The sequence below is a fragment of the Dipodomys ordii genome, unplaced genomic scaffold (assembly GCF_000151885.1).
Source record: "Dipodomys ordii isolate 6190 unplaced genomic scaffold, Dord_2.0 Scaffold77, whole genome shotgun sequence".
NCBI lineage: Eukaryota > Metazoa > Chordata > Mammalia > Rodentia > Heteromyidae > Dipodomys > Dipodomys ordii.
The window spans coordinates 6249166-6272045 of record NW_012267293.1 but is presented as its reverse complement, the minus strand read 5'-3'; the positions used below and the strand labels follow the sequence as shown (position 1 = coordinate 6272045).

Genomic DNA, 22880 nt, shown 5'->3' with positions numbered 1-22880 from the left:
GCTTTTTTCTTTTTGCTTATGTGGTGCTGAGGAATCGAACCCAGGGCCTCATGCATGCAAGGCAAGCACTCTACCACTGAGCCACCTTCCCAGCCCCAAGCCCCTTAAATGTTGGAAGTGGAGCTGTGGCTCAAGTGGTAGAACACCAGCCTTGAGAGAAGAAGCTGAGAGGGTGTACTCTGGTTCTGAGTACAAGCTCCAGTCCTGGCGAGGGGAAGGGGGAGGAGGACCAAGAGAGAGAAGGAAGGAAGAAGGGGAGAGAGATTTAGTAATTTACTCAAATAGTTTCATGATTGGTGAAGCTAGAACTCAAGAAGCCTAGTTTTAATCTAAAACACTCTACTATATTGTTCCCAGACAAAACCCCCTTTTTTTTCTCTTTTGGAAGAAATCCATATATTTATAGTATATCCAAAATGCTCAGAACTTTATTTGTTTGAAAGGCCTGCCCCCTAGCCAAACAGCGCCAGCACCACACGGCTTTCTGCTGCCACCAGCCTGAACAGGGCCCCCATCACTTCCGTACGGCAGCCACCCGGCCCATCCCTCCGTGCTTCTTTCAATAGAGAGTTTGGAACAGACAAGCTTGCTTGCCATGAGAAAGGTAAATGAAGTCAGCCTGGAGGTAAACAAGCTGTGTGAACCACAGAACATTTGGCAGCCACCAGAGCCTCACAAGTGCCTGTGCATGCCACGTGCCACTGGAGTAACCGCCTTATTCTGTTTGATGTAATTTTGCTATTTGAAGCTGAATCTTTAAAATTAAACCCATTGAGCAACTGCCATCTTTAAATACTGACATTTGGGAGAGGTTTAGTGTTAAATTATTTGGAATCAGATGTTGTGTGAGTGAAAACATACCACACGTGGATTTTGGCGGTGGTGATGTGAACCTTTGGAAACAGTGCTAGAACAAGAGCAGTCCTGTGGATTGGAGGAAGAGCATCTTTGAAACTACCTCAGAGAAAACCACTGCTTTTTGAAAGGAATGACAGGGGTTGCTTAGTGTAGAGCATGCTTGCATTGTCACAAATATTTGGCACAAGCTAAGTGATATTTTAACGCTGGCTTTTTCAGGAATTGATCATGAATCTGTTATTTCAGAGTGAGACTGGAGGAGTGGCATGCGTTATTTTACAGTGTGAGTCATCGAGGGCGGCTGTGCCAGGCACACACACTTGGAGACAGTGATGAAAGCCTGCTGTAAGCAATGGTGCAGTTAGGCTGCTGCTCAGTCTCAATTGTTCCATGTCTGAGAAAACTCTTCAGTAACCCAACAGAATTGCAACCCTCTACAGTTGAAAAAACAACCTCAAGGAGGGGATTTATGTTCTTTTTAATTTTGAATTTTTCTAGCACTTGGCACTTGGCTTCTAGTTTTGTTTTCCTGGTTATATGTGTATAAATTTGTGGTGTTTCAGATTGAACCCTTTATACTTGGAAAACATTCTACCACTGAGTTACATCCCCTAGCCCTTGTTTTTTGTTTTTTGGGTTTTTTCCCCCCAGAGAGTTTCTTGCTATAGAGGCTGCTCTGCATCTCAGGATCCTTCCTCCTCTGCCTCTGAATGCTGGGAGAAAAATCATACACCACTATACCTGGCCAGTTGTCATATATTCTTGTTGTTCCATGCTTACTAACCTAAATGATTCAGCTAAAATCTGAGCAGTGTCCCTCAATAGACATTCTCAAAAGAAAAACAAATCTCCAACAGGTATATGGAAAAGTGCACAACTTTACTAATCATCAAGGAAATGCCAATCTAAACCACAGTAAGATACCACTGTACTCTAGTTAGAGTGGCTGTTATCAAACAGACAAAAGTAACAAATTCTAATGGGGAAATAGAAAAAGGGGGAACCTGTACAACTTTGGTGGGAGTTTAAATTTGTATAGTTATGAAAAACAGTGTAGAAGTTTCTCATGTAATCCACCATCCCATTACTAATGTATGGGTAAAGAAAATTAGGAATCCACATACACAAGAATATTATCCAATAATAAAAAATGAATTCTGTCACTTGTAACAACATGGATAAAACTGAATATCATTATGTTAAGTGAAATAAGCCTGGCACAGAAAAAGCACGTACCCCATGATCTTACTCATTATATGGACTCTGAGAACGTTGATCTCATAGAATGGTGGTTACTAAAAACCAGAGAATGTTCCATGATACATAGCAAAATGAATGTTTGAAAAATGGAAAAACTTTTCAATTTTATTGAAGAATATAATATGTTGTCTCTGAAAGAAGGTTGTTTAAATATTTTAAGAAAAGCTAGATGATATAATTGGTTGGAACCTGATGTACAAGAAACCATGGTTCTGTTTTACATGAGGAAACAGTTACCTTCCTCAGTAACCTCAAAGCTGTATCCAAGAGCTGGCTCCTAAGTTGAAGCTACTGTCACCATAGATGTATTTCATAATTATGACTAGTTAGAATAGATATAAATGGACTAAAGTCACCAATCAAAACATAGAGCTTGGGTGGCATGGTGGCTCAAGATTGTGATCCTGCTACTTCGGGGGCAGAGATTGGCTGATCAAAGTTCAAGGCTGTTCCAGAATTAAAAGTTTATGAGGAAGTGGCACTGTAGCTCAAGTGGTAGAGCGCTTGCCTTGAGCTGAAGAGCTGAGGGACAGCACCCATGCCCAGAGTTCAAGCCCCACGACCGACAAAAAAAAAAAAAAAAAGTTTATGAGAGGCAAGAGCTGGTGGCTCATGTAATCCCAACTACTGAGGAGTCTGAGATTTGAGAATCAAGGTTCAAAGCCAGCCTATGCAGGAAAGTCTGTGAGACTCTTACTCAAATTAACCACAAAAAAAGCCAGAAGTAGAGCTGTGGCTCAAGTAATAGAGCACTAGACTTCACCACAAGTGTCTAGACCCTTGTTTAAGCCCTAGGAGCAGCATAGGCATGTGTGTGTCACACACACACACACACACGTTTGTGAGACTCCATCTCAACCAGTGGTAGGTACAGTGGCTTGAGCCTGCCATCCGCAGCGAGAACACAAGTTGGAGAATCACAGCCCAATCTAACCCAGGCATAAAAGTGTGACCTCACCCAAAAATCACCAAGGCAAAAGGAGCTGAAGGTTCAGATCAAGTGGTAGAGTATCTGTCTTGCAAGCCAGGTTTCTGAGTTAAACAAAAAGTATCAGGTTTATAGATACCAGAATCTAATAAAGACTGCAGTTTTTCAAGATATTTTAAATATTCATATGTTTATTGAAAAAATAAGTATATTTGAAGGAAACTGATAGAACTGGAAGAGAAAATAAACAGCCCTTGTCATCCATTGAGTTTTCAACAGCAACCAGCAAGGATAAGCAATGCAGTTTTTAAGCATTGTACAGAGGGGCTACAATTACATAAGTAAGGTATAAGTACATTTCTTGTCAAATTTGTTACCCCTTCCCTCATTTTTCTCCTACTTTCCCTCACTCCAACCCCCCAAGTTGTACAGATCATTTCTAACATACTGCAACAGCGATATTCACAAGCAATGCATTTTAAGCAAGCCCTAATAGACATATGTAGATTCTGAACCTATATGCTTTTTCTTTAAGTACAAATCAGTTAACAAAATCAGTAATGTTTTTGGATAACATTCCACAAACATTTCTTGTAAAGGTGTGGATAGAGAATATTTTATTTTATTTATTTATTTTTTATGGGGGGGGTCCAGTCATGGGGCCTGAGCTCTGGACCTGGGCGCTGTCCCTCAACTCTTCAGCTCAAGGCTAGCGCTCTACCACTTGAGCCACAGCGCCACTTCTGGCTTTTTTCTTAATCTTTATGTGGTACTGAGGAATCGAACCCAGGGCCTCATGCAAGCAAGGCAAGCACTCTACCACTGAGCCACCTTCCCAGCCCGAGAATATTTTAGGTATATTAATTTAAGTATTATGTAGCAAAGAGAAACAATTTTTTTTAGTAGTACTGAGATTTGAACTCAGGGACTCTAAGTTGCTGGGCATGCAGTCTACTACTTGCTCTTAAGTCTGCAGCCCTTTCTAGATTATGTTTCAGAGAGTGCCAGTTTTTGCTCAAGGCCAGCCTCCCTCCTCAGTCCTCTTCCTACCTATGGCCTCCTGCTAAGCCGGGAAGGCAGATGTACCACCATACTTAGCATATTTTGTCAAGATGAGGTCTTGAGAACTTTTTGCCCAGGCTAGAAATCCTCCCAGTCTCTTCCACCTGAATAGCTGAGATGATGTGTAGGCATGTGTCACTGCTTACAACTTGGGGCTGGGAAGGTGGCTCAGTGGTAGAGTGCTTGCCTTGCTTGCATGAGGCCCTGGGTTCGATTCCTCAGCACTACATAAGCAAAAAAGAAAAAAAGCCGGAAGTGGCGCTGTGGCTCAAGTGGTAGAGCGCTAGCCTTGAGCTGAAGAGCTGAGGGACAGCGCCCAGGCCCAGAGTTCAGGCCCCATGACCAGATCCAAAAAAACAAAACAAAAAAAACCAAACTTGTTTTCTTAAGATGGAATCCTGAGAACTTTTTGCCTAAGCTCACCTCTAGCCATGATCATCTTGATTGCATCAACCTAGCCCAAGAAGACAATTTAAAAAAATGAATTGATGAAATAGAATCTTTATATAAACAAACAAATATTAATCTACTATTAATTTTGTTTTTTCAGTCATCTGAAACCACTTTCACTTTGTAGAGTACACAGAAACAGGTGACTGACAGATTTGTTTCACAGGCCAACCTAACAGGACATCAACAAAATGTCAGTAGATTTGTGTCATGATTTGCATCAGGAGTCTAGGCAGGATCTCTGGACACAGTACAACTGAGCTGGAAGTCAATGACAAAAAGATAAATTTGAGAGATCCTTGCATATTTGAAAATGTTTAATGCATGGCTAAATAGCTCTTGAGCTGAAAAAATAAATTTAAGAACACTTGTCAAGGGGGGAGGATTAGGTAGGGGACAGGGGAGGATGGGAAGGGATGGGAAGGGGAAACAAAGGAGGAGGCTATAATGCTTGATAAGAAATGTACTCATTACTTTGCCCATGTAATTGTAACCCCTCTGTACAGTATTTTCACAATTAAAAAAAAAAGAACACTTGTCAAATCCTAGAACTGAAGGATAATGAAATCGTGTAACAAAATTTGTAAGATATGATTAAAATGGTAATGTGAGAAAAATGGATAACCTTACCATTTTTCCACCAGTTCTAAGGATCAAACCCAGAGCCTCCTGCTAGGCAAGTGCTGTACTACTGAGCTATATCCCTAATGTAGCCTTAATTATTTATGCAGTATTCCTCATTATATAAGAGTAATATCATGGAAAATCCATAGTAATTCACCTCAGTAGATTAACGTTAAAAAATGTGATCATTTAAATAGACATATTTGTTAGACTCAATATTCAAGAAGAAATAATGTTTCAAGTTAAATTTCTTTTACTTCATTTTGATCTGGAAAATATTATTTGTAAGACTATAAGGGAGTAAGAAACTTGGAGCTTATTATTTTATTTTGGGAAGAAGACACTGATGGAGAAGCTGTTTCCAGTCATAACCTGTATATAAGCAGTGGTTTAGAGCAAGGGCCCTGGAGCCTGGGATTAGTTGTGACTGCTACTTGACCACTGTGTATCTGTGAACAAGTCACTTAATCCTTCTGTGCCTTAGTTTTGTTTTGTTTTGTTTTTTTCTGTAGATAGGGTGATGTCTATAGGTAGTTGTTATAGGCCTATGAATTAATGTACACAAAGCACATATAATAGTGGTAGCATGTAGTACACAATATAACTTTTCAAATAATACCTATTGTTCTTTAGACTGTCTTGACAATCATAGTCAAAAGGCTAAGTTAATGATTATATCTGGTGTTTGCCTTTTCCAGTTATGAACTGATGCTTCTTTATCTCAAAGGTGAGTGATTTCACATGGAGCCATGATGGAACTCAAGCGCTTATTTCATATCGAGATGGGTTTGTCCTGGTTGGTTCTGTCAGTGGACAAAGACACTGGTCATCTGAGATCAACTTGGAAAGTCAAATCACATGTGGCATATGGACTCCTGATGACCAGCAGGTAATGCTTCTAGGGCATGAGGGTGCGGTATTACCCTGGGGCTGGGAAGGGAGGAGAGGTCAGGAGAGGAGCTGCAAAGGCCTCTTACAGAATCATTCTCTCAGTGTGTGTGAGAGAGAAGTCTTTTCACAGTGTTGTACCTGTGGTATCCAGCATTTGTTGAAGAAACTGCCTTTCCCTCCAGGACATTTTTTTGACAAATCCGATGACCACTGCTATGAGAGTTTATTTCTGGATCATTTATTTTATTGGTCTTTGGGTCTGTTTTTGTGCTCTGCACTTTATTATGGTTCTGGAATATAATTTGAAGTCAGGTATTGTGATACCTCTGATGTTTTTCTTTTTGCTCAGTATTGCTTTGGCTACTCAGGGTCTTTTATGCTTCCATATACATTTTGATTGCTTTTTCTAATTCTTTTTCTAATTCTAAGAATGACATGGAGATTTTGATGGAGATTGCATTGATGGCTTTCAGTAATATACCATTTTCGCAATGTTAGTGCTGCCAATCCATAAACGTGGAATGTATTTCCATATTCTGTACCTTTTCCAATCTTTCTTCAGTGTTTTATAGTTATAATTGTAGAGGTCTTTTATCCCTTTCCTTCTTTCCTTCCTTCCTTCCTTCCTTTTCATCCCTCCTCTTATTCCTTCTCTCCCTCTTCTTTCTCATTCCTTTCTCATCTTCTTTCTCCTCCTCTTCCTCTTCATCTCCTTTTCTTCTTTCTTCCTCTTCCTTCTTCCTTTCTTTTCCTCTTCTTTCTCCTCCTCCCTCTTCTCTTTCTCCTCCTCCCTCTTCTTTTCCTCCTCCCTCTTCTTTTCCTCCTCCTCTTTCTCTTCCTCCTCTTCTTCTCTTTCTTCCTTTTCCTCTTTGTAGTCTTCCTCTTCTCCTTCTTCTGTCCTGAGGCTTGAACTCAGGGCCTGGGTGCTGTCCCTGAGCTTTCTTGCTCAAGACTAGTGCTCTACCACAGCTTTACTTCTAGCTTTTTGTTAGTTGAATATAGATAAGAATCTCCCAAGTTTTTCTGCCTGAGCTAGCTTTGAACCATGGTCTTCAGATCTCAGCTTCTTGAATAGGTAGGATTACAGGTGTGAGCCACCAGTGCCTGGCCTCACCTTCTTCTTCTTCTTTTTTTTGGTGGGGGGTGGCGTCCTGGGGCTTGAACTCAGGGTCTGTGCACTGTCCCTGCCACTGAGCCATAGTGCCCTCCTGGCTTTTTTTGTTTATGTGTACTGAGGAATTGAACCCAGGGCTTCATGCATGCTAGGCAAGTACTCTACCACATTCCCAGCTCCTGGCGTCACCTTCTTAGTAAGTTTATTTCTAGATATTTTATTTACTTTTTTGGGGGGGGTCTGAACTGGGGCCTGAACTCTGGGCCTGGGCGCTGTCCCTCAGCTCTTCAGCTCAAGGCTAGTGCTCTACCACTTGAGCCACAGCGCCATTTCCAGCTTTTTTCTTTTTGCTTATGTGGTGCTGAGGAATCGAACCTAGGGCCTCTTGCATGCAAGGCAAGCACTCTACCACTGAGCCACCTTCCCAGATCCTATTTTATTATTTTTTTAACCTCTTTGTAGATGCAATTGCTTTCCTGATTCTTTTTTCTTTTTTTTTTTTCTGGTTACTTTTCAGCCTTTTTGTTGTTAGGGCATAAAAAGCTACTGATATTTTATGTTACTTGTGTATTCTGCTGCTTTGCTTAAAGTGCTTATCAGGAGGAAGCCTTTAGGGCCTTTTAATTATAGAATCGGATCATTTGCAAAGTGTGATAGACATACACATGTGCTTTCTCTTTGTATCCCTTTTCTTTCTCTTACCTTATTGCTCTGGTTAGGAATTACATGTTCTATAGCGAATAAGAGCAGAGAGTGTAAACATTTCTCTTGTCTCATTCTTGACGTTACAGACGTGGCTTTGGGAGACTCTATCTCCAAAAATAACCAGCAAAAACAAAATAACAATTAAAGAAAGAAATTAAAAAAGAAACTGTCACTTATATTCATCTGCACTCTTAACACGTTTGGTAAGATGAAAATAATACACACTTTTAAAATATAAGGTAATGACAAGTAACAGATTTGAATTCAAGGTAATTTGCTACCTCCTCAAAAATAATCCAAATAATAAGTGGCTCTGTAGGGATTTTTTAATTGTCTATTTTTCCTTTTCCTTTTAAACTGTAAATTAAGCTTCCTTTTTTTTTTTTTTTTTTTTGCAGAAGTGGGGTTTGAACTTGGGTGCTCATGCTTACCAGGCAGGTATCTTACCACTGTGTCATGCCTCCAACCCTCCCTGATTTTGCTGGTTATTTTTGAGATAGGTTCTTCTTTCCTGGCTGATCATCCATCCAGGCTACATTTGCTAATGTTAGGCTTTCCACTGTAGCTAGGGTAACAGGCATGACCACTGCCTTGCAAACTTTTTTGCTAGGCTGGTCTGGAACCACATTCTTCCCAGTCTCAGCCTCTCAGGAGGTTAAATTGATATCATGAGCCACCAGTTTCTGCCTAAAATGTGAATTAAATATTTTAAACTTGTATAAGATTTAACTGAAGTATAATAGACTCTATGGAAAACTCAAATAGTATAATATTTTAAAAAGACTAGGTTGGACTTCAAAAAATAAGCCCCAGGAAACAGGTACTTGTAAGGAGAGAGGAAAGCCAAGGAGAGAGGGGTAGATGAATGGAGGGGGAAATGGGGAGAGTGCAGTTAAGCTCTCATTGTATGTCCCACAGAGTTAAGAAAAGTGAGGGAGGGGCTGGGAAGGTGGCTCAGTGGTAGAGCGCTTGCCTTGCATGCTCGAGGCCCTGGGTTCGATTCCTCAGCACCACATAAGCAAAAAGAAAAAAGCTGGAAGTGGCGCTGTGGCTCAAGTGGTAGAGCGCTAGCCTTGAGCTGAAGAGCTGAGGGACAGCGCCCAGGCCCAGAGTTCAGGCTCCATGACTGGACCCCCCCCAAAAAGAAAGAAAGAAAGAAAGATGGACAACTACTATATTTGTACTTTTATTTTCTTTTGTTGGCATTGTTTTAGTTATTGACAAAGGCAGTTAAAATGTTTGAAACTCCAAAGCTGGGAGTAGTGATTCAAGCCTGTAATCTCGGCACTTGGGAAGCTGAAAGAAGATGATCACTATTTGAAGTGACCATCCTAGGCTGTAAAGACAGCAAGACTATCTAAAAAAAAAAAAGTTGAGAAATCCAGTTAATATTATGTCTGACTCAGATCATTGCTGAATTACTTGGTAAAGACTCCATATATATGAATCATTAAATACTTTACCTGAAAATCTTTCTTGAAGTTTACATTGAACAAATTAGGTTAACAATGGAACATGGAACAGAATTACTGATATACATTGTCTTTTATTATATGTACCTTCTTAGTCTTGATTTCTTGTTTGTTTTGGGTTAGATTTTCTTCAGATGCCTTTATTAGTACCTTAGCCTTAATTTTGACTCAGAGATCTTGTCTGAATGCCAATGTTTGGCCAGATGGCTAAATCATAGAATCAGTATCCCCAGGGTTTCATGTCACATTCCTTTGGAATCATGGTATTAAGAGTATCCCATGCCATGTTTGGGGAAGATAGATGTATGCTGTGTTTAACATGTGTCTATTCCTGGGACAGAGACTTTCTTTGACTATAGTCTTGTCCAGTCTGCGCCCTCTTATGAACTGTACCTATTCTGGGCCTACTAAGACCACAGAAATTTAGCATACATGTTTTCATCCATGCCCCTTTGCGACTTGAATAAAACTGGCATTGTTTCTAACAACTCAAGAATAATAATGGATAATAATGACACTATCACTTAAGTTCTTATGTAGGACAGCTCAAGGCTACAGGGGGACTGCTTGTACAAGCTCTGAGCCAAGACAAGGCCATCTTTTTTTGTGGCAGAGGATTCTAATGATATAAGCAGACCCAATTCACATTGACAGACTTTCTTGCTTTTCTTCTTTTTTCTATTCTACTTAAGGCCCAACATATACTCCCTTCTTCCCTCCCTCGTTTTTCCCTTAAAATGCTTGGTCACTTCTGTACAGGTACAGGTGGAGTTGAGTTCACACTGGGTTCTTCAGTTAAAATCTGTCCTTCCTCTTTTACGTTTTGTCATTGGCCCCATCCACAGAGCTGTAGGGTCTGATGCTTCTTCACAGATGTGAAGCTTTTAGGGAGGGACGTTTACTGCTAGTCCACAGGAGGGGAACTGGCTTCATCATAGTTAAGAACATATCAAGATATAGTTTGAAACAACTTAAAAGTTTGTGTAATATAACTTCATTGCTCTCAGAGAGACTGGCATTCAGGGAGACCAAATAAACACTGTTGCTAGATGGTTTCTAGTCATGATAGACCTAACCCAGCCACAAGATGACTGCTGTCATGAATTGTTCCCCAGTAGGCCTAACCCATTCACACTGAATAAGCTAGACAGATTATAGCATCATTTGGCATCTCCCATGAACCAAAAGTGAACATCTCTCTCAGGTCTCTTGATAACTGGCTATGCTGTGCAGTTATGTCTTGCTTCAAAGACCTGGCATAGGGCTGCATTCTGGAAGCATTTCTCTCTCCTAGTTCAAAGTATATTTTAAATGTACTTTTGATGTTATATCCACATTGTATGAAACTAAAAGCATATATGACAAACAGATCCCTTCCTCTGTCTTCAGGCCAGCCAGTTCTTCTCAGAGACATTACCTGAATACTCTTCTAGAGCTGTTCTGATAAATGCATTTTTATCCACCCTATGATTAGAAGGTTTTATAAATTTCATTGTGGAGCCTGAATATTTTTTGGGAAATATTTTAGTGACAGAAATCATTTAATATCAAGACATTCATGTTTTGAGGCCTAAGGCAGATAGAATATCTCATCTGAAATCTTTATAAACACTGGATAGCCTCTTGTCTTTATGAGTTAGTTTAGAAGTGGTTATTCCTTTAACAAAGAGTTGAGATGATGTCACAATGATATATTTAGCCTTAGGGTATAGATTTAGAAGTGATTATTAAAGTCAACTGTGAAATTGCATTTTATGTCTTCAAAAAATCAAACAAACAAAAATGGGAAATATTCTATCAAGTGAACAGTTTTGTAGTTGCAGTTGTTGGTTTCAGTAACTATTTTATCTGTTGATTGTGTGGCTTGAGCTTAGGACCTGAATGCTGTCTCTGAACCTCTTTGTGCTCAAGGCTAGTGCTCTACCACTTGAGCCATAGGGCCACTTCCAGTTTTTGAGTGGTTAATTGGAGCCTCAGATCTCGGCCTTCTGAGTAAGTAGGATTACAGGCGTGAGCCACCAGCACTTGGCAGTAACTATTTTTAGTTGCAAAATATTCAAATGTGGCCTTCAAGCCTTTTTGAAGTCCAACGTTTGAAACCTACCAGAAGGTTGAGAAAAAATGTGCTCCAGCAGCATATCAAAACACAAAGCTCCTTCTAAGAAAAGGAGTTGTCAGCAGCTGCCCTTCTCATTTCTGTTCTCAGCAGCCCATTCAGATATCTGCCATCTGCAGTGCTCTGTTTTCCAGGAGGAATTTGTCGTTAGTTTTTATGTATTTCCAGTTTTAAATCATAAAGCAAATGAGAGGAGTCTCTTCTTTTAGGGATAGTACTAATGCTGGTAATTACAATCCTGTTACAAAAGAGTAAACTTGGAGTTCTTGGAAGCACGTTTGAAGTGAAATTTTTTAGTATTTCTTTTTCTTGACAAATTTAGATGAGATCTAATGTTTTCAAAAAATAAATTTTTGGCTGGGTGCCTGTGGCTCATGCTTGTAATCCTAGCTACTCAGGGGGCTGAGATCTGAGGATCACGGTTCAAAGCCAGCCCAGGCAGAAAAGTCCGTGAGACTCTTGTCTCCAATAAACCACTAGAAAACCGGAAAAGGCGTTGTAGCTCAAGTGGTAGAGTGCTCACCTTGAGCTGAAGAGCTCAGTGATAGCGCCCAAGCCCAGAGTTCAAGCCCCATGACCGACCAAAAAAACCAAAAATAAAGATTTTTTGAAATAATTTCACATTCTCTTCTCATCATGCTTTGTTTTGTAGATTGGCTTGGTTTTGTGTGTGTGTGTGTGTGTGTGCGCTTGTACTAGGGTTTGAAGTCAGGGCCTAGACCCTGCCTCTTAGCTTTTTTCTCAGGAGACTGGCACTCTTCCACTAGAGTGTGGCTTGGTTCATTTCAAACTACTGGTAATAATTGTTTTTATTTAGGAATAATTACTTCTAAAAATAGTTGTAAAGGGATTATATTGAAATAAAGGTTTTGTGTACAGATACTATAATTGCATTGCTATTAGAAACTACCCTCAGGGTATATATTCTAGGCTGAGAGTGAATTAAGCACAAAGAAAGCACTGAACTAGAATAGCCCCGCCTACCATTCTTGGTTAGCTTATGTGGTATTGGTGTACACTTCACCTGCATTCCTGAAGCTTACAAGTCATCAGAAGAAGCAGTAGGATAGAAATTTGCATACACCATCATTGAAAAGTGCATACAACCAGGTCACTCTCAGTAAAGACTTTATCTCCAATGTCTAGCACTTAGTCTGACACATTAACAGATGCTTACATCTCCTGTGCAAAGGCTTGAGGGTCTACCACCCAAAATAATCTCCCTCTTCCCATGCCTCCACAGCAATATGAATCCCACACCGTTTCATGTGTGTCTGTCACATGGTGCCATCACAAGGGCATGATTAGCGATTATTAAAAAATGAACTCCCACCCCCAATCTTGGCTTTTGCCAGTTTTGCTACAAATGAAAGGGTAACTTCTTTCCTTTCTTCTTTAAACTAGAAATAACCCCCCAAAACTAGAAATCAGTGCTCAAATCCTCTTATGAAACTGGCCCTCAACGTATTTTCAATACGTTCAATATGCATTTCATCTTAGACAGGTGAAGTTGGAAAGGTTGAGTTGGCACATCAAGGGGAAATAGCTGGTAGACAGCTGGATGTGTGATCTGGGGGCTAGGAGAAAGACTTGGCAAGGACTTAGCTATAAATGAGACCTCTGAGTCTGTGGGTGTGATTGTGGTCTCAAAGAGAGCAAAGAGAAGGCTAGTATCAACCCTTAGGAACAAGCCAGGAAGGATCCTGGAATTGAGGCTGTGTCTAAGAAAGGGTCCCCATCATACTTGTTACTTGGCCAAAACATGGGAGCAGTAGCAGCAGAGATTAATGCCTTTGATATATTAGTATTCATTACTATTAGGCTTTCTGTCTTGTTCTCCTGAAGTTTTGGGATTTTTTTTGTTTTTGTTTTGTTTTTATAAGCTTTATTTCACTGGAAGTGATTAGGCATGAAAAGAACTTGTAATGAAAGATATTTCTTTCTTTTTTTGGGGGGGGGGTCCGGTCGTGGGGCCTGAACTCTGGGCCTGGGCGCTGTCCCTCAGCTCTTCAGCTCAAGGCTAGCGCTCTACCACTTGAGCCACAGCGCCACTTCCGGCTTTTTTCTTTTTGCTTATGTGGTGCTGAGGAATCGAACCCAGGGCCTCAGGCATGCAAGGCAAGCGCTCTACCACTGAGCCACCTTCCCAGCCCTGTGAAAGATATTTCTTAAAGTCTGAATTCATGTTGTATCCATGTTCTTCAGTTATTGTTCCAAACACAATTGCTCCCTCCATCATTGCTGACAACTATATTGTGATTGCTTCTTTCCCCTTCTTCCCATCTCAATAGTGGACTGTCTTCCTGTAGGAGCTGTAGCTGGAATGGATTAATAGCAGCAAACTTGGGACTTGAGCTTTGTTCTTTTTTTGGGGGGGGGTCCGGTTGTGGGGCCTGAACTGGGCCTAGGCACTGTCCCTCAGCTCTTCAGCTCCAGGCTAGTGCTCTACCACTTGAGTCACAGCGCCACTTCTGGCTTTTTTCTTTTTGCTTATGTGGTGCTGAGGAATCGAACCCAGGGCCTCATGCATGCAAGGCAAGTGCTCTACCACTGAGCCACCTTCCCAGCTCTTTGAGCTTTGTTCTGTTTTGCTATTGTGTAATGCTGAACACTGATAACTTGTTGCATCATCAGTCTTTTATTCAGTAATTATATGTCTGTACTTCTATCTGGTGTCTGTTTGTTCTCCAAAATGGAAAAATGTGTTGTCCAGTGCAGAAACATGTCCTTCCTTCTTTCACAACCACTTGCCTGGGCATCCTACGCCATGACTGGTCCTGGGGAGATACTGGTAAGCAAAGCTCACATGGTTCAAGTTTCAGTTCAGGCTGCTATAACATTATACCACAAACTGGGTGGCTGAACAACAGATGTTGCTTTCTCACAATTCTAGAGGCTGGAAACTTCAAAGTTAAGGTGCCAGTCAACTTGATTCCTGGGGAGGGATCCTTTCCTACTTCTGATGACTGTCTTTCCTGTGTTCTTACACTGCCTTTCTTCAGGGCTTAGGGTGGCACTGGGTGTACACAGGGGACATTAAGTGCCCACTGTATACCTAGAGCGTTGTCAGGTGCCAGAAATAGCTATGCAGGGCCTGCCTCCAGGTAGCTTAACATAAAAATCTCAAAAGTAAAACAGAATAGAATAGGTTGCCCCTGTGTATGAAGTGTAGTCTTTCTAGTCAGACAGCCTTAGTTTGACGGTTTCTTGGATTTGTTAGCTTAGCCTCTCCTAAGTTTTTTGTGTCTGTGAAATGGAAATAATGATTTTGTTGTTATGATGAAATGCTGGTAGACAGATTGCATTAAACATAAAAATATGGAAGGCTTCAGTATTTTCACAATAAAAAATATATATGGAAGGCTTTAATGGCAATATGTACAGGATTCTCCAGAGACCATCATACAAAGCAGATGGTAATGCCAGTCCTGCTTCCCAGGTCTCAAGGTTCCTCTAGGGACATCCTGCCAGTGACATGCTCACATCAAGGGAAGCTTCAACAGCCATCCCATTCTGTTCTTAGACTCATGGCCAGGTTAATACTTTGCAACCTTCCCTTAGCATTCTTTAGCTCAGGCAGTGTGCCTGCCTTCACCACCTACCATGTTCTTGTGTGTACTCATGAGACCTCTTGGATTCAAGGAAAAGTTCTCAGGAAAGACCCTTAGGGTACTCGGGCACCAGTCCCACCTGAGGTAGTGCTGAGGAGGTAGGAGGGGGATTACCCTGTGTTAGTGCCTGTTATTTTAGTAGTTAATGAGGTAAAGATTTTAGAATTTTGCTTATTAGTACAAAGTTACCACTAAGTGAATGTATTAATGCCTTTCATACAACATTGCATTATTAATTAAACTCAGGGCCATCCTCCATGAAATAAAACTTTATAAATTAAACATTAGAAATAAAATGATTTCAAGATCATCTTGTTTTCTAAATATGGTTAGGTAACATGCTTATGTAACCAAACATTCTCTTCTAAATGAGAAAATCACCATAGTGAATCTCAGTTGGCATCTTTATTTTCCACAAAAGTAAATGAATGTTACCATTTAAGCCCTATTCTCTAATCAAAATACAAAACGAATACAAAAAATGAAATTTATTTTGCTGATCTTGTTTGGAATCTCAATGTATGTTCATTGTGCTGTTAGTCACATTTCAATATTAAAGGTCTAAGATTCTTAAAATAATGGCCAGCTAGTTTCTACTACCTAATGTTTGCTACCCACAGGTTACCTAAATGGGAGATGTTTTGTTGTTGATTTGTTTTGTTATTTCAAAGTACATTTTTGTCTTCATAAAACAAATTGATACAGAGACTTACTCCCACTGAATCAAGAGTGCTGGCCCTTGGTTGCAGGTGCTGTTTGGCACAGCTGACGGGCAGGTGATTGTCATGGACTGCCACGGCAGGATGCTGGCCCACGTCCTGCTGCATGAGTCTGATGGCATCCTCAGCATGTCCTGGAACTACCCCATCTTCCTGGTGGAAGACAGCAGCGAGAGCGACACAGACTCCGATGACTACTCTCCTCCCCAAGGTAGCCGGCTCCCTGGCCCCTCACTTTGGCCATTTAACAGAAGAGAATGTAGGAATATTGAGGGAGAGTGGATCAATTTAGAGAAGGGAGGGTAAAGACCTGCCATATACACACCTCTAATTTATTGGGAAGCTTCCTTTTCTTTTCTTTTCTTTTTTGGTTGGGCGTGGGGCTTGAACTCTGGTAGGCCTGGGCGCTGTCCCTCAGCTCTTCAGCTCAAGGTGAGTGCTCTACCACTTGAACCACAGTGCCATTTCCAGTTTCCTGGAGGTTTATTGAAGATAAGAGTCTCATGGATTTTTCCTGCCTGAGCTGGCTTTGAACCACGATCCTCAGGTCTCAGCCTCCTGAGTAGCTAGGAATACAGACATGAGCCTGTCTGGGAAGAGTTCTTTTAAACTAAAATGCCAAAACAGGACTGGCATTTTCTTTCTTGATATAACTGTCTCCTCTCTGCCATCTCTTTGTCAAGATCACTGATGAAGTAGACTATATTCCATGGGTTTAGGTTTTTCTAGATATAAAATCAGATACATGGCTAGTCCTGTATCCCTCAGGCGTTGTAGGCTTAGCTACTTAGCAAGAATAAAAATTCTGTGCTTAATATGTGGTATAGCCAAATGCCTAGTGGTTCTAAAACCTGTAACTTTAGTTGCATCAAAAAAGGATAAAGTCTTCTAAAGGTCAGCCCCTGGACCTCTCGTATTCCATGCCTTTGTGCTCCTGGTTTCAGGCAGAAGTGCTTCCCCTTCTCAGTCAAAAAGCCCTAGTAGCAGACTTTCTGTAAGCCTCACTGTGATGTTAAATGCTTTTGGTAGGGGTGTCTTAGATTCTATCCTTTTTTACTCCTAACAGTGTGTGTTGTATCCCTCAAATGAGTAAGAAGACACCTTCTCCCTTGCCTCTCCCCCAGAAAAGTGGAAGTCTCTGATGTTATGGTGACCTTCATCAGCGCCAGCACTGGGCCTGCACTGGGCAGCAATCTTCCATCCTCTCACCTACCTTTTTTTAATGTATAATTAAGAATATATTTCAGTTTGGGATAAGTACTATATTTATTGAGCCAAAAACTATATAGTCAAATGGTTTTTTGAAATCTAACTACAAATGTATAATAAATAAGTAATTGCTGTAAGATCTAAATGACATTAACACATATATACATAGAACAAATATATGTTATCTGAGATAATTAATCTCATGGATAAGAAGTTAAAATATACTTCTAGTGTATGGCTAATTATGAGCAACCAGAGATTAGAGATGTAATCACCCAGAGACACAGACTGTAATCTGTGAAGTCAAGGGAGGAAAAGTATACAGATGAGCAGATTTCCAGTCTGCTGAAGAATTTCTTTTTCATCATTGAAATTTAACTTCAAAGAATGACTAATACACACACACACATACACACATAAATACATTCATATAAGCAAATAGTGCCCCTAATATAAAAGACCTGCTGTTTTTTTGTTTTTTAAGTAAAGATATATTATGAAATGGTAGAGGAGAATGGCTCCTTGATTAGGAATCGCTGCTACAAACTGCATCTTAGTCAAACAGTTGTGTACATATTGCTACGTGCTCTTGAGAAGGCTGGGCAATTCCTTGTTGTTGTTTGTTTTTGTCTTTTGTTTTACTTTGTTTTCCATTCTAGGGTATGTTACCCTGTGAAGGGCTGGTCCAAGGGACGATGTGGAAGTGCCCCCCCCCACCATCAGTGTCTGCCTTCCTGGCACTTGTCTTTTCCCTCTTGTCACAGAGACAGATGATACTCTTGGCTTTTTGATGACATGAGCAAAAAAGGTGTATACACTGTACACACACTTTCTCTACATGTGTGTAAAGAAGGCCTGTGTTTTATATATGAAACAAAAGGAAATTGGTTGAAGGGTTTCAGGATCACTTGCTGTAGGAGGGAGAGTTCCTAGAGCCCATATATTCATTTGGGTAGTAACCATCCCTTTCTTAATAGGACGCTAGCCTCGAGAAGTGCTGGCCATATTTCTACAATCTCATAGTAATAAAGTCCATGTCATAAAATGCACTTGGAAGTGTACACTTGTAATCCTACTCAGGAAGCTGAGATCTGATGATTGCAGTTCAGGCAGGAAAGTTAGGTAGTTAGACTCTTGTCTCCCCAAACTACAAAAAAGCTAGAAGTAGAGCTGTTGCTCAAGAGGTAGAGCACTAGCCTTTAGTACAAAAGCTCAGAGACAACACTCCAGCCCAGAGTTCAAGCCCTATGACTGGCAAAAAAGGGAAAAAAAATGAAAAGAAAAAAAATTTAAAAACAGAACTCCTATATTGTAGGTTGAATCTAGATTTGCTCATTCTGTTTTATTATCAAAAGAAATGGAGTTAGTCTAAGGCGGCAGTTGGCCCCTGATGCTCCTCCTCTGACCAGTTGCTCTTCTCAGTACAGTGGGGCACTTTAGAGGTGACAGGCATTCACTTGTCAGAGCCACCAATGTTCTCCTTGGTATGTCCCATGGAATTCAGAAGTACAATGAAGTGTCTTAGAGTGATGTGAAGGAGAGCAACACTAGAGTTCTCCGTGAAGGTAGATGTGGCTACTGGAGGTGTGTGCAGCATGGCTGTGACACCTACAGAGCCTCTGGTGAGCCCCAGTCCCCCGGGTGTGCAGAGGACTTTGATGTTACCACATGAAAGAGTTGGTCCCTGACCTATCACACACAAGTGCTTCTGGTGCTCATGAGGCTGGCTGTGCACTACGGATGTAGCAAGGGCTTTATGTGCCTCAACATTCTCTAAATTTGCTCTCTTCTGGTAAAACTAATAGTAGCTACTGTGGCTGCTCATTGCCTGTACCACTCAGTAAAAGAGCATTTAGTGTTCTATGCAGTGAAACAGAACTAAAACATTTTTCACTCTTCCCACCATCCTTTATGTTGCATGTCATTAATTTGCATTTATACCTCATTAGAAACACATTGCACATAAGTTAATAAACTTAGCTCACAGATTCTCACCACCCTGTAGTTGCCTCTAGGGCTACATATTCCATATCTGCTCTCTCTGATGAAACTCTACTGGTGACCCATGTGTGTAACTCCTGAGTGGTGAAACACTGCTTCGTAGTGCAGTTGCTACACTGTCAAGCAACTTGAGTGGGGGGCAGGGGGAGACAACAAACAAGTCTAGCTTTGGGCACTTACACTGAGTTGTTGTATGCTCATCGCCTGCTTCTCACTCAGCACTTGTATTTCCACAGATGGTCCTGCAGCGTACCCCATCCCGGTACAGAACATCAAGCCTCTGCTTACCATCAGCTTCACCTCGGGAGACATCAGCTTAATGAATAACTACGATGATTTGTCTCCCACTGTCATCCGCTCAGGGCTGAAAGGTACAAAACACTGCCATGTCCCAGCCCTGCAGATCAACCCTGTACACATCTGCCTTCCATCCTAATGCCATACACCAGTATCTATTGATTCTTGTCTTTGTGATAGACTCTTCTGGCGTGTGGTATCCAAAGCCCCTCTGCTTGCCTGATAAATCAGTACTTAGTCTTACCTAGAACAGGGGTTCCTGACATATGTTCTTTTTTTGACCATGCTGAGGATTAAATTGAGGGCCTCATGCTTGCTAGGCAGGCATTCTACCATTTGAGCCACACCGTCAGCCCCTGTGAAGCCCTCTCTGGCTTTTTACTGGCTAAGTGGAGATTAAGAATCTCTTGGGTTTATCTGTCCTGGCCAGCTTTGCAATGTGATTCTCAGATCTCAGTCTCCTGAGTAGCTAGGATTTCAAGAGTGAGCCACCAGTACCCTGACTCGGTCCTGCCTTTATCTGCTTCCCTCTGATAGTAATTACCTAGAGTGGTTTGCATCTGGCTGGCACTATGGTGGCACATTAGTTGGACAAGAGCTGCTGCTACTCTTGAAGCAGTGGATCGTGTTCAAATCATCATTTATGGAGAGACATTTAGGGAGGCATATTATGGGACTGATTATTGTATAATAAACTTACCTTGAAAACTTATGGAGAGGTTCCACAGTGCTCAGATGGATGTGAAGGATGGCAGTCAAGTACTGCTGCCTTCCTGGCAGACATTTTGAAATGTTGTTATTGTAAGCAAAATTAGTGCATAAAAATATTGAAAATGTTTTGAATTTTGCTTTTCATCAATGATGTGACTCTGATGGGTTCTTTAGGAATCTTGACTCAGGGTGGAGTGGTACGATGTAGAGAGATTTCAGAATCAGTTTCCTATGCTGTCCCTAGTCTTTGCTGTTACAGGGACTTACTATATTAGATCCAACTGTGCATCTAGTTACTGTTACTTAAAAGTAGCCATAGCTTAGACAGACATTGCCTTGTGCTCCTACCTGGTTTCTTTAGGAACTACAGATAGAAAAGAATGGGGTTCAGCTGGGCACTGGTGGCTCATGCCTGTAATCCCAGCTATTCAGGAGGCTGAGATCTGAGGATCACAGCTCAAAGTTAGCTCACACAGGAAAGTCTATGGCACTCTTTATCTCCAGTTAACCACCAAAAAGCCAGAAATGAAGCTGTGGCTCAAATGGTAGAATGCTAGCATTGAACACAAAGGCCAGGGACAGTCAGTCAGTCCCCAGGCCCTGAGTTCAAGTTCCAGGATTGGAACCAGGGTGTGTGCATGGTGGGGGGAATGAGGTCCAGATATGTAGCTGTTGGTTGTCAGTAACATATGGAGCCTGTCTGAATATTCCGCAAGCACTTAACTTTATTTTTAAACTGAAATATTTTTGCACTGAATTATACTCCCTCTTGGGTATCCACTCTGCTATTTTAGAGCTGTACTTGTAAGGAATGATTTAGCCCATAAACTGTGGGACAAACCATGTAGTACCACAAATAGGTTTCGTTAGAAGCTGAGTACTTTTATGCTGATGATAAACTTAAATTACTGTGTTGTTTTATGTCATTTTCTGAATATTTTAGGAATTAACATATAGGAATGGTTAGCATAAATTCCTTCATATATAGAGTAATCAAAGTTTTGTTTTTGTTTGAAAATTGGAATTTTCAGCTGGGCACTGGTGGCTCACACCTGTAATCCTAGCTACTCAGGAGGCTGAGATCTGAGGACTGCAGTTCAAAGCCAGCCCAGGCAGCAAAGTCTGTGAGACTTTTATCTCCAATAAACTACTCAGAAAAAGCTGGAAGTAGTGCTGTGGCTCAAGCGGTAGAGTGCTAAACTTGAGCACAAAGAGGCTCAGGGACAATGTCTAGGCCCTGAGTTCAAGCCTCAGGACCAGCAAAAGAGAGGGGGGGTGGGGAGAGAGAGAGGAGAGAGAAATTTTATACCTTTGACCAAGTTTATTAGTTTCTTGAGAACTCGGGGGCAGTGCCTAGGCACTGAGTTCAAGCCTCAGGATGAAATAGAGGGAGGGAGAGAGAAGAAAGAGAGGAGGGAGAGATGGGGTCTTGTTACACTTTTTACCTAAACTGTCCTCAAACCATGATCTTCTTAGCTCTACTTCCCAAATAGCTATGATTATAGATGGGAGCCACTGCACCTAGGTTTTAACAAGGAATGTTGAGGTGAATTGTTTTAATTGGCATTTGCTGTGATTCACAATTGGCCCATACAGGTTTGTCATCCTTGTCCTTATTCACCATGTTCTTTTCAGATGGGAGAGGAAGGGAAGGGAGATGAAGGAGGAAGGGAGAAGTGAGACCTCTGCAATATGGTCTCTTGATTCAGGAATGCTCTTTAGTTTGCACAGGAGGATAGAAGAACATCAGTGACTTCAAAATGCACCTCAGAATCATTTCTATGTGTTAGAGGTGGCATTATGGTCATTTGTGACGTAGTAGAGCTCAGAGACTGCTGAACTGGGTCTGGCTCTGAAATATAGGTACTTGTTGCGGCAGAGTGCCTTCTGGAAATTTAGTTTGGCCTCTACAAAATGGACAGCTCAAGTCTAGATTTCAGACATTTCTGTATAAGCCTGGTGATGGTTTTGGGGTTTTGAATAAGAAAAAGTACTAGGAATCTTACAGTACTAATAATTTTTTTTCTACCAGCAGGAAGTGATTGTTCACAGTGGGATAAGCCAGACCATTTAATAGCCATTTGTTAGATAGTGGATAGCCTGTAGGTGGGCATTGAATTTCCAGTGAGAAATTTTCTCTCTCAATACTATCTGCCACCCAGCAGAATTATCTTTCTTCTTTAATAAACCCCTATATACATCATAATCCAGTGTCAAATAAAACCTAGTACCCTCATACTTCATCTGTTCAGTGTTGCCAGACAGCAGATGAATAAACTTAGGCTTTTCTTTTCTTTTTTAGTATTTATAAACTGAGTTCTCTGTGGGTGAATCATCAGTCTCATTATCTTATTGCTTTTATAAAGTCCCCCAGTTTCATTGTGGAAATGCTAGTTATACAAGTAAAAATTATCATGCTAACTTTTTTCTTAAAATGAAAAATCTCTGTACATAGTCCAGGCTGGTCTCAAACTCAAACCCTGTTTCAGTCTCCCAAGTAGCTGATACCTGGGATTACAGTATATATTGTCATGCTAGCTTCAACATACCAGCTTTTCTCTGGTCTGGCATAATCAGGTTTCTACCTTATTTATTTTGGTTTTAGGAAAATTGCAAACCCTATCCATGTATTACATTATCTACAAAGAAATAGGTCATTAGTCTCTAGGGGAAGAGAGGCTATTTTATATTTGCTTAGCATTTTTGTTTTTTTAATTTTTATTTATTTTTTATTGTGAAAATACCGTACAGAGGGGTTATAATTACATGGGCAAGATAATGAGTACATTTCTATCAAACATTATAGCCTCCTCCTTTGTTCCCTTTCCCATCCCTTCACAGCCTTCCCCCCC

The 22880-nt window shown here is 41.0% G+C and overlaps 1 protein-coding gene across 1 annotated transcript in view; it reads left to right on the top strand.

Annotated features, from left to right (window-relative positions):
* Positions 1 to 22880, top strand: part of Tulp4 (tubby like protein 4) — a 104607-nt gene that overhangs the window by 46702 nt on the left and 35025 nt on the right. Inside the window, exons 3-5 of the mRNA XM_013024536.1 lie at positions 5910 to 6071; positions 15841 to 16021; positions 19257 to 19391. Coding sequence (XP_012879990.1) covers positions 5910 to 6071; positions 15841 to 16021; positions 19257 to 19391 — 478 coding nt within the window. The remainder of the gene's footprint in view (positions 1 to 5909; positions 6072 to 15840; positions 16022 to 19256; positions 19392 to 22880) is intronic.